Source organism: Candoia aspera, chromosome 1, assembly GCF_035149785.1.
Source record: "Candoia aspera isolate rCanAsp1 chromosome 1, rCanAsp1.hap2, whole genome shotgun sequence".
NCBI classification, from domain to species: Eukaryota; Metazoa; Chordata; class Lepidosauria; order Squamata; family Boidae; genus Candoia; species Candoia aspera.
In genome coordinates this window covers 227,707,510-227,719,413 of record NC_086153.1, presented here as the reverse complement: position 1 = coordinate 227,719,413, position 11,904 = coordinate 227,707,510, and the positions used below count along the sequence as shown (strand labels likewise).

The 11,904-nt window shown below is 44.5% G+C and overlaps 1 protein-coding gene across 1 annotated transcript; it reads right to left on the bottom strand.

Annotated features, from left to right (window-relative positions):
• Window positions 1–2,063: 2,063 nt before the first annotated feature.
• SPEGNB (SPEG neighbor) lies at window positions 2,064–10,880 on the bottom strand. The gene is made up of 5 exons (XM_063310263.1): window positions 10,875–10,880; window positions 8,000–8,121; window positions 5,623–5,930; window positions 3,532–3,673; window positions 2,064–2,756 (listed from the first exon to the last, which is right to left on the bottom strand). The coding sequence occupies exons 1-5, from the start codon at window positions 10,878–10,880 to the stop codon at window positions 2,618–2,620; spliced, it is 717 nt and encodes a 238-aa protein (XP_063166333.1). The 3' UTR covers window positions 2,064–2,617.
• Window positions 10,881–11,904: the final 1,024 nt, after the last annotated feature.

Genomic DNA, 11,904 nt, shown 5'->3' with positions numbered 1-11,904 from the left:
TTTTGGGCTCAGCTAAGGTAGGGTAGGTGATGCCACCTGCTGTAGACTCCCGTTCTAGTGGACTTAGCGGTTGGCATGGATCAAAGATGGCACTGGCAGGTTCGGGCAGATTCCTGATCATGCTGATTCCTATCGCCTGGCTGGGGAGCAGAATGAAGAATGAATTCCCCTGGCTTGACTTTTAAGTCTTCAGAAGTCTTTGGAAAGAGAGTATAGTTCCCAAGCGTGTGCACATGGCTTTCCCTTGCCTTGTTTAGCAGTGCAGACAGCTGACCTCCAGCATGTGTGGGATTTGGGGATACAGGTGGGGCCTGCAACAAAGTGTCCAGAGTGGGAGCCAGCTGTGTCCTTTTTCTAGGGTGTTTCGTGCCAGGCCCTTGCCGCATTTCACACACATGCCCATAACCAGCCTACCAGCATTCCAAGGATACTTTCAGCACTCTGTGGTTCTTGGGATGCCCAACTTCATCCCCAGTTTTTCCCATTCTTTAAAGGATTGGAGCAGTGGTAAAACATTGGGGTTTCAATAGGCTTCCTACTACAGTATCTCATGAACTGTTTGTAAGTTTTCACACCCAGAGAAGAATAGGTTTGAATGGATTTTCGAAGGTATCTAGGATGTCCTGCAAGACAGATCACATGATGTCAAGAACAACGAAGAAAAAGCTTGCAAGAGGACAAGGAACAAATGTGCCATTTTGTCCATCCTGAAATGTCAGAAATAAATCCTGGGTGCTGGGGCTAAAGCCATCTTTAAAACATGCCTGCCTTCAGGCTCTCCCAATTGATTTCTCTTCAAGCCTTGGCAGGGCATTATCTGTAACAGATCCATTGGATAGTGACACAATCTAGAAGTGTGTCATGAATACTAAGTCCCATTTCTCCTAGAGTCCTGTAAAGCTTTGTGAATGTGAGGGAAATGTGGGTGCTTTCAGATTAGGCTTTTATTATGCAATTATCACTCTGCAAAAATACAATTTTTTGAGCGAGGGAGGGAGGGCAGAGATTATTAGGTTCTCCACTGGTAAGTGTATTTTCTTCTTGGTTCTTTTCTGTCCACAGGGATTCTTTAAGTAGGGAAAGATGGAGTAGCTTTGTGGTGTCTTTGAATTAGCAACATTAAGAAGCTGTCTGTCTGGAAGTATGTGCTACTTGAAGACAAGGTGTGTCAAGGAGCAACCATGACACAATTTGGAAGGAATAGAGATAGTCTGCTCCTCTTCCCCTCTTCTGTGCCCTGTCATATGGACAGGATGACGAGGAGGAGTTGGAAGATTGCAACAGTCCCCAATATGGTCAGGAAGAGCTATTTATATCTCCAGAGCAGCTGACTAAAAAAGTGTTTCTGAGCATCGGCAGGAGGCAACATTGCTAAGAAAAAGACGGTAGAATCTTGGCCTCCAGAACTTGCCTTCTTCATTGAGAAGTTCCATATGGTTTTGGCCTCCAGGAACATGCTGTAATGCACAGCCTTTGCCCTATAGGTGTATTAGGGCTGCAATTCCCATCATCCCCAGCAAATATATCCAGAGTACACCAGATTGGGAAAGGCTGTGTAACCCAGAATATGGACTGGAAGGAACTGCAAAGTTTTCTGATGAGTGTGCTCAGGTTGCTTTCTCAGGTTGAAATCTCAGCTGAGTTGTTCAGCCTCCTGCAGAACAAGGGCAACCGTGATGCATTTATGCCAAGTGTATTAATCCTAATTGTCTGGTTCCTACAACACGCTAAGTCACAAAACCATGGTTTTCAAACCACAGTGGGTTGACACATTACATAAAGCTAAAATCAAACCATGTTATAGCTCAGTGCAACATCAGATACCAGCCCCAACTATTAGGCTAAGCAGCAGGGCAGATCCAATCTCTGCCTCTGCAACCACCACAGGGTCAAGGAAGCACACCAGTTCATATCCATGGCCAAAATCATGTCGGGAAAAGAGGAAAGATGCTACATCAGCCCTGGAACAGCTAAGGATGACTTTCAGTTGCATCCAGTGTGGGCTGAGGAAGAGACAAAAGTTGTGAGGAAATGTTTAATAATAATAAACACACAAGACTGCATAGAATCATTTGGTTTTATTTAGTTCATCGAGCAAGAAGATGGGTCCAGAAGAATCTGGAGGCTTCTGGGATGGCTGACTCTCTTGGCAGCACTGGGGAAAGACCACTGGCGAGTAATGTCTGCGCTGCCCCTTTCATGCCCCCACCCAGATGGCTTTTCAGGGACCACTGCTTGTGACGTGTTTATGGCAAAGCTATCGGTAGGCTGATAGCCCTGCCTGCCCAAGAAATGGATTGAGCCCTGGAGCAGAGTAGGGGGAGGGGGTTGCTCTTGCCAGCAAGTTAGGGAAAAGTTGTACCCTCATTGAAGCTGTACAATGCAAGTGAAAGAGACAATGCAGCAGTGAGAGATGTAGCCAGGCTCTGGGGTGCAGGGGCACAAAATATCCCTATTGCTCCAGTTGATTTGTTTTTAGTTTGCATTCCCCAGCTGTGAAAGCTGAGTAATGCCATCCCCTTTGTCAAGCCAGGTTCCTGGTGAGGCAATACAATATTCTGGACCATGAGATGGAGAGTTCCTTTGGAGGTGGGTCAGGCTGTGGGGAGACGGGAGCTTAGTTCACATCAAGGCGTGCAAAGGACTGGTCCATGCCCAGGCTGTTCTCCACGAAGATCTCATACTTCCCAGCATCAGCTGGCGTCACCTTCTTGATGGTGAGAGTTGTTGAGTCACTGCCAATGTTATAGTACACTCTGTGGAGGAAGGAAAGGGAATCAGAACTTGAGGGCCCATTTTGAGCCCCACAGTGGGCAGAGGTTTCTTTCTGATGTCTCTCTGTCAGCAGCATATGAGGGTGCTTGCTACTAGGGAAGCACTAGGTACCAGGTGCCTTCTACTTCATGCCCTGTCAATGCAAGGCATCCTTGTCAAAGGGTAATAAGCCCTTCTTACTGTGACAATCACCAGTGAAGGAACTGGAGAAGGAGGAGGAATAATAATTATATTATTGGAAGCTCACATTATATACCAGGGTTTCTCCACCAGGGTTCCATGCAACCCTAGGTTTCCATGAGAGGTCACTAGGGGTTCCCTGGGAGATCACAATTTGTTTAAAAAATTATTTCAGATGTAGGCAACTTCACATTAAAGAGGTAAGTTTCATTTTTTATTTTCAGTTTAGGAACACTGTTAGCACATATATACAGGCCTACCCATGAAACGAATATAATAATTTCATAACTTCTGGCCTATATTTGAGCCAGAATGTACAGGGGTTCCCCAAGGCCTGAAAGATATTTCAAGGGTTCCTCTGGGGTCCAGAGGTTGAGAAAGGCTGTTATATACTATAATACAAACATTCAAGCTACTCCATCATCCATGTTTTTTCTCTGTGCCTAAAAATTATATGCGAGGGCCTTTGTGATCAAGGAAGGAACATCGGGGGTTCTCATTATATCTTTGCCCTAACTTGATTGCTGTTCTGAGACTACCCATCCTTGCTCAGTACCTGGGCTGGGTTTCACTCACCGATCATCCTCTTCAATATCCTCCCCATCCTTGGCCCAGCCAACATCTGGGGCTGGCTCCCCACTGATATGAGCTGTCAAATTGACTGTGCTGCCTTTCTTGGCCTTTACGTTTTCTGGGCCTTTCTCTATCTTGGCAGGTACTGCAAGAGAGAAAACAGGTGAGATCAGAGCAGGCCATTTCCCCAGACCTCTTCTGCCTGAGGAGAACCTATCCTGGGACATGGGAATCTAATCCTTGGCTTTGTGTCCAGATGTGAGTCTTCTTCCACATTATGGCATTGCTTTTCCTGTAGTGGTTGTTACTGCTGAGGAACTGCAATGTAGCATCCACAGAAGTTGTTCCTGTTAGGGATGATATTGCAAAGAGAGCTGCTGTAGGCATTACCTAGTGGGTCAATCAAAAAAGATTTCTATATACTTCCAGCTAATTTAAATATCTACTCTATCTCCCTTGACCACAGTAGTGGCTATAGACACAGGCATGGGTGGGTGATTATCCATGTGCTGCCTATGGTCTCTTCTTTTAAAAACAGTATTTAACTAGCATTCCAAAAGTGTACAATAATCTAAGTATTCAAATCAGTACTCATTTATGAGTTCTTCTATCACTGTATCAAAAATCTATGAGAGTGGAACTGCTATAAAATACGCCATTTGTTGAATGGTGCTTCTATTTCCAGCCTTTCCTGATAAATTGTTAAAGAAGAAGAAAGACATTAGCTGATAACTAACAAATGACAATATTTTTTGAATGTCTCTATGACCGTACTGAAATAAACTATTGCCAATTCACATTAAGGCCTATCTGAAAGTAGTTCTGAGGCTATTGGGGTTGTGAGAAATGACTCTGCTAAGCTTGTCCTGGGGCAAAAGAGTTCCTTATTAGAGGATGGCTAACTTTACTGAAGATAAGGCAGGACAGGAATCCTGCTCTGGGACTGCTGCTTTTCCCACTAAGTATTCTTGAAGACCACAATGCAGGGCAAGTAAATTAGTACATCCTATTTCTATTTTTTCTAGGATGCTTTAGGGCAGACTGGATTACCTTGGGGCACTTTGCAGACCTGAATTAGTCTGTAGCCATTTTATGTTACTGGGTTGCTTAGAAAGATGGATTATGCAGTCTCTTTGCTTTGCCCTTTTGCTCCTCTTTGATCCATCCGTCCATCCATCCACCCATCCATTGCAATAGATAGATGCATGATTATGAAGAAACTATTCTTGGGATATATAGTTAGGACACCCTAGTAACGAGAGTTTAGAATTTAGGATACTGTCTTGAGATTATCACTCCCTTTGCTTGGTCATATTCTTTTCCTGAGTAATAAAAATTCCCATTGAATTGTTGATCTATCCACCAAGGAGCTCCCAAGGCTTCAGGTTCAGTGCAATAGTATAGAGACAGAAATATTGGGTACAGTTGCCTTCTCTTCTTGTGCAGCATCTGGACAACTTCTGGTCATGTAGAGCCCAGGGTGTGATCACTTGGCAGTTTCTTCAGTTAATGCATAGAGTTGGGGCAGTAGGGATCTACATGCTTTGCAAGAGTCAGCTTGTATAAATACATGCACACCAACTTGTGATGCGTGTCCTATTTTGCTTGTAATGTCCCCTTCTGACTTGAGCATAAGAATGGTAAGTCATGTAAATCAAGACTTGGCTGGGATATCAGTCTCAAAAATCAGACTCCTCCCTTGATGACGGAACTGTTGTGAGAATTCAACAGAGAATTCTACCACTGCCTGTCCTGCATCTCCACAGGATTGTGACTAGGTAGATAAACAGCATAACTGTATTAGAGGGAAGGAAAGGAGGAAGGCAGGCAGGCAGGCAGGCAGGCTCTGTCTTGGCAGAGGCAGGGCTAGAGTTGGAAGGGGGTTGGCTGTTGCCACCAGACAGACAAGACCTATGAATAGAAAAGGGGCAGGGCTACAACCTGAAGCAGCAGAGCAGACAGAGCAACTTTCCCCAATGAAGTATGCCAAAGTGAAACACTCTCTTAGAGAAGAAACTCATTAGAATGTCTTCATTGCCCAGGGGATGTATGGCTCTATGTTTAGCAGGGAATGTGGGAACAGGGTCACATTACCTTCTATGAGGAGTCGAGCTGAGTCGGAGCACTCTCCAAAGGGATTCTTCACAGAGATGGAGTACTTGCCCAGGTCAGGAAGGGCTGCGTCACGCACCACCAAGGCCACAATGTCAGGATCCTCAAAGACATAGCGGTACTTGGGCCCATCCTTGAGTTCCACACCATCTTTGGACCAGCGGATAAAGGGGTCAGGGAAGGCACTGATGCGACATTCCAACTTGGCTGCACTCCCTTCTATCAGCATAACATCTTTGAGGTTCTGTAGTACCCGCGGAGGGCCTTTCTCTTTCAGTTCCTTGCGAGACCTGAGAGTGGAGAGGAGGAAGTGGAACAGCAGACAGGCTCGTAATCTTATAGCTCCACCTTTCCCAATCCGGTGATCTCTGAGTGAGTTAAGATTGCAGCTCTCAGAATTCCCAAGTAGCATGATCATCAGCTCTGTAGGCTAGGAATTCTGGGAGTTATAGTCTCAACAGATCCGAAGGGTAACCTGCTGCCAAAATGTTCTCATTTCTCATTTCTCATTCTCATGAACAGGGCAATAGCAAACTGTCATGAAGAGAGATCTGAAAAAAGGCAAATGATAACGGTTCCTGGGCAAAGTAAATTATTTGCTTGGAGGGTGTGGAATGAGCACTTAGACATCAACTCGTCTCTCTGCACTTAGAAATTAGCATTATTAAGCTGCGGTTAATCGAATAATAATATTGTGACAGTGATTGCTTTAGGTATAAGTGGCAAAATCTGACTAATTATAATTCCTCTTGTTAGATCCCATTCATCCCTGCTCCAAAGAACTAATAAAATTATGGGTGGAAATATTATTAATGAAGATTAGCTTCAATTTTGTTGGTGCTGGAGCATACTCTTGAAATGGAACGGCCCAGTTTGTTTACTTTCCATGAATACTTCTAAGCCAATGACAGTATTCAACAATTATGTGGGTGCTTAGTTGTAAGTAACTAAAACACTGGATTGTGCAAAGGGGCTGGGTGTGTGATGAAAAGAACCAGATTCTAGGACTTCACCAAGGTGCTGCATTATAAATAAAGTATTCAGTCTAAATGCTGAAGCACAAGAAATATTGTCCAAGTAAAGCAAGGTCTATATAATCTTCTCTCTGTGTGATCTCCCTATAACATAAAAGAATTAGGAGCTTTGTGCAGCTGGATTCCAAATTCTGGGAGACTATACTGAATTGGATTCCTACCAGAGTATGTCCTTCTTGTCATATCTGTAACACCAGTCATAAAATCATAGATCAGAAGGGTTGGAAAGGGTCTTGGAAATAATCTAGCCCAAGCCTCTGCTCATGGCAGGAATCAAGGATGTCACTTTTGATAACTCATGTTTTCTGATAAGTCTTCACTACTGCTTTCCTTACTACTTCTCTAGTAACCCTTCCCCATCCATTTCATGACCACCACCTGTCTTGTACTCCTTCAACATCCAATCACATCTAACCACAACTTTCCAATTACTTCCAGGCTATCTTTGTCACAGTCTCTCCCACCTAACTGAACCATTGAAGATAATATATTTAACTTCCCTCATCAACTTCCCATACTGACTTCTCTCATCAAAATATACCAAAGACACTTTCCCAGATTTAGAATTGGCCCATGCTTTAAATCAGGGTACCTGATGACCTCCATACAGCTACCATTGCCATGAGTATTGGTAGTTATGCTAGTTATAGCTAATGCAGACCAAAACCTCCAGAGAGTCACCAGGCTATCAGTCTTTCTTCTAAATGCCCCTTCTGTGTGCCCTCTATTTGTTGGTCTTCCCTTCCAAGTGACTTTTTGAGACCGCAAAGTATAATCCATACAAAGACGACAGTATCAGTATAAAATATAAAAACTAATAACAGCATATAAAAGCAGCATGAACCCAATTTCCTCAAGGGCTACAAAGGGTCCACAGGTATTCTCCAGGGTCTGAAAAGGCTATGAAGTAAGCAATGGGTTGGCATGTTTCACATCTGGAATGTCTCCATTGAGAAGACTCCCTTTTTTGTTGCCACCTAACTCACTACAGGTGGTAGGTGCTAGAGGAGGGACTCCGAATTGCAAGTTAACAGACAGGCAGGCTAAGGTAGAGGCCAACAGTCCCAAACTTTGTAGGATTATAACATTAAGAAGCAGCACCAACTCTGCCCTGGAGTTGTTTCTTCATTTCTAAAATAGCTATGTACCACCATCCAGCCCTAACATGCATCTTATAGTTGCTGTATTTTTTTTAAATGAGAGAGAGAGAGAGATCAAGATCAAAATCCTCCCAGAGGATTTTGTGTTTCAAAATATGTGTTTCAAGAACCCTTTTTCTCACTGCCAGTGACGAGAGTCATCCTTCCACTGGCTGCCCTCCTCACCTGTGCCCACGATAGGAAGCCTGGATGCGGATGGCGGCATTCTGCACCTGAGGATCATTAATGTCCAGGGTGCATCCCGGTGGGGGAGGGGCTGCTGGCTTCTTGGGTGCAGCTTTTGACATCTGCAGTGCAAGGGAGAGGGGAGGAGGAGAAATGGCAGGTTAACATCGAGAGAAAATTCCCATGGTCAGCAGTACAGACTCCAACCCTCTGCTTGCTTCCATCACCACAGCTTTACATAAGACTCCTTCTGACTCTCTCAGGAGGACATTTCCAAGTGTGCATCCCCCATGCGCTGCCAAGAGGTTTCAGCAGGTGCTACCCTCACAGATCCAGAATCTTCCAAAATCATCAATCTGGCCAAACTGGAAGGGGGTGACAGGTTAGAGAGCTTCCCTTTGACATTCTTATTGCAAATTCAGTGTAGGCTTGCATGAGACAAAGCTGCTAAGGGTCCCATCCATCTCCTGGACATCATGAGGGCAAAGGTTCCCTCTGAAGCAAGGAAGAAAACACATTAAGGCAGATGGATAAGGCAGAGATCCATCCCGGGCCCCCAACCACAGAGGCAGGTTCTCAAGTAGGGTAATGTTTGGGGGAGGGGCGCTGAGTTGGGGCAGAAATCCTAATGATCTATTCGCTTTCCTTCCACAAGAAAAGTTTAAATCCCTTACCGTGAATAGTACCAGTGCCGCTCTGCTGGGATGGAAAAGGCCACAAGACCCTCATCCCACTCAAATTTATATCTCTGGAGGGGAGATCTCAAGTCTGTTCATGCCTCCAACTGCATTCCTGCTTAGGCATCTCCTTCTTTGGCTGGGGGGGCAAGTGTGTCCCCCGCTCAGAAGGGAATCTTGGCACTCCCTTATATAGCCTGCTGCCAGGTACCTGTGAGAATTGGGGCCGCGCTGATTGCAACCCAGTGCTGTGTAATCAGATTGACCAGCCCAGAGGGACTGGAGCAGCTGCACCATTCCCTCCCTCTGCTGAGAGACAGAGAAGGGGAGTGGCAGACCAAACACCCCCACTCAGGTCCAGCTTGCTGCTAATACATGCTGCTGTAGGAGGACAAGAAAACACTGGACAGGAGAGGGCACCAGGTATTAGGATCAAGAGCTAGCCAGACAGCTGTAAGAGTCAAGAGCTCTACTCCAATGCACATATTTGGTCAGGAAAAGCTACTGAAATGTGCCTTTTACAGAAAAAATGGATGCAAACCTTGCCCTCTGTTTATCACACTGAGCCATTTCACTGGACAAGCCAGCCTCAGCCAGTGGTAATAGCTGTGCTATTGCAACTCTCCCAGTCATGTAATACTAGGCTCTTAAATGGAGGGCATTTCCATACAATGTCTTTCAGAATCAGTTCTAGACCAATCTCATGACCCTGGTAGATCCCAAGAATGGAGCTGATTTATTGCTGGCTGAGATGCTGGGGTCTGCAATTCTGGCAAAACTATTTTTTTTCTTTGAAGCCCTGCAGTTCAATAGAGCTTTGGGGCAATCTCTTCTCCCCTTGATGGAAACTCTTGCCTCACTCCACCTTCTGGCCTCTTCTTCCTCATAGAAATTCACCTATGGTAGCATCATTTTCACCTTTTTCGAAGTTGTTGGAGAAAAAGCTGCATTTCAAGGATTGTCGAGCAGAAATAGTGATGCATGGAGTGACATAGGAGAGGCATGTGTGTTCAGGGAGGGTCTCAGCAGAAACTTGATTGACATTGTGGCAACTAATTCACTTGGCTAAAAAGATGACTTTTCTTTCAAATCTCATTCTACTCCAAGTAGCTACATGGGCACAGCCATATTATTTCCTTGGCAATACAACCAAAGTGGTTTACCATTGCCTTCTTCCGGGATGTTTTCCCAGCCTTCCAACTTAGTCTGTCTGAGGATTTCTTGGTGGTCTCCTTGTTTAGCTGCCTAGACCAGACAGGGCAATTTGGATGCTGCTGCCATCTGTTGTGACTTCATTCCTGGGATAGAGAAGAAGATGACCTCAGATTGATTTCAGCTCCTAATGACTACAAGGATACTGTAATGGTATGTGGGAATGACCTTGACAGGTGAGGGGAAGAGATGCTGCCTAAGGAATGATCAGATAAAAGGGGAAGGAGCCCGCAGCTGCATAACAGGAAAAAGAAACTTAGAAAGGATCTGTCTTAACTTGTCAGGCAGTAAAAAAAGATGGTGGGAGATTTGTACTTTCAGACTTGCAAGAGCTGTTAATGTAGCCTTACAATAAAGTAGAATTACCTTATTTTGTCATCTTGTCATCTTGTTTCCTGTCTGGTCTACCTGGGAGGCTGACAGATAACACCTGGTTTTTTTGGCAGTAGCATGGAATTGTCTTCTTCTGGGATGGTTTTTCAGCTTCCCTCTATAGCCCACCATCTGGGATGCCCCGAATGTCTGCCATCCAAGTACTAACCAGTCTGACTCTGTTTAGCTTTTTCCAAATCAATCAAAGTTGGCTATTAAGATGGCTTTCTGCTCAGTTTAAAAGAGTAATGAGGCTTTGCTGTGCTGAACCTCCACTGGGAGGGGAAGAAAGCCTAGGAGGTAGGAAAGGTGTGTGGGGAAATTGACCGCAAATTGTATCAGTGCTGCTCTTCTGCTAAAATTCTTTTATTCTTGTTTTACTCTATTATGACATCAGTACCTACATTGTTCCAGGGTGTAGGTCCCCATGCAAAGTGGCTCCCCATCTTCATCACATGGAGACAACAGAAAATGGAGAGGTAAATCAACAGTTCATGAATAAATTAAATAAATACTCTGATTTAATAGTGGCCAAATACATGCTTCTAATGGTTGAAGGCCTTAGCAGACAGGTCAGAATATTTTCATATATCTTTGCCCAATTAAGACAGTACCTTCATATTTACATGTGAACACATGTGTGTTTGTATGTATGTGGGTATACACATTTGCATCTATATTTATATAGACATACATAATTGCATGCATATACAAACAAATATACATACACCATTGTCCAGTTGTGTTCCTCCTTAAAATTGAAAATAAATAAAATATAGTTCTGAATGATTTACATAAGTGCATTCACACCACATCCTTATTTTGGTTAAACAAATCAAAAGGGCTGAGTCTGCACATCAGGTTAAAGAAACTAACTATGGGTAAACCTAAGCAAGCCTAGCCTTCTGTGCAATTGCAGACACTATTGTTAAAAAAAACCAGCTTGGTTAATCATATTGTGTGGCATGCAGCCATCATATTTACAAATCAGCATCCATTTTGCCATCAGGTGAAGTATCTAAAAAAAAAGACTTAAGGTGCCTTTTGAAAGACAAGAAAATTCTAAAACTTTAACTTTATTGATAAAACTATATTTGTCATGCGCTGCCTACCTCTGAATAACACTCAGACACTGGTTCGCGGATCAGGCTCTGGTTTATTTGCAGGGCAGGTACAGCGTTGGTAGAAAAAAGCTGAGAGTGACAGGAGCGCGCCGGTGCGGGGTTTAAATACCCCGCGCCGGTCAGCGCCCCCTCGCTCACGGTCACGTCACCCCCCTTTGTCCAATACGTTGCCCTGCCGGTGGGTGAGGGTTTCCGGGATCGCCCATCATCAGGTTTCCCATTCCTCTGCTGATTGCTTTCAGCTGGGCGATCCCCGTTGTATTGCCGCTGATGGCTTGGGTGTGCTCCGTGATCCGTTTAGCTATTGTTTGTTGGCCGTTAGTCGTTGTGGGTTGATGGCCACTTATCTTGTACCCCTTCACCTATTTCCTTGCCATTGTCATGTGTGCCATTGCGCTGATGACTTTAGCTCAACGGCACTCATGACATACTGCCCCCTTTTCGAATAGTGTTCCCCCCCGGTTTTCTGGGTTTTCCCCGTGGAGCTGTCAAAACGCCACATTTTTTTTTTTTTTTTTCA

Bases quoted from the DNA above. Each gene is read 5' to 3' on its own strand.
- SPEGNB (XM_063310263.1), bottom strand. The intron at 5,931-7,999 runs GTGAGGAGGGCA...CTCCACTCTCAG, and splicing joins GCTTCCTATCGTGGGCACAG to GTCTCGCAAGGAACTGAAAG. The intron at 2,757-3,531 runs GTGAGTGAAACC...CTTCCTCCACAG, and splicing joins GATATTGAAGAGGATGATCG to AGTGTACTATAACATTGGCA.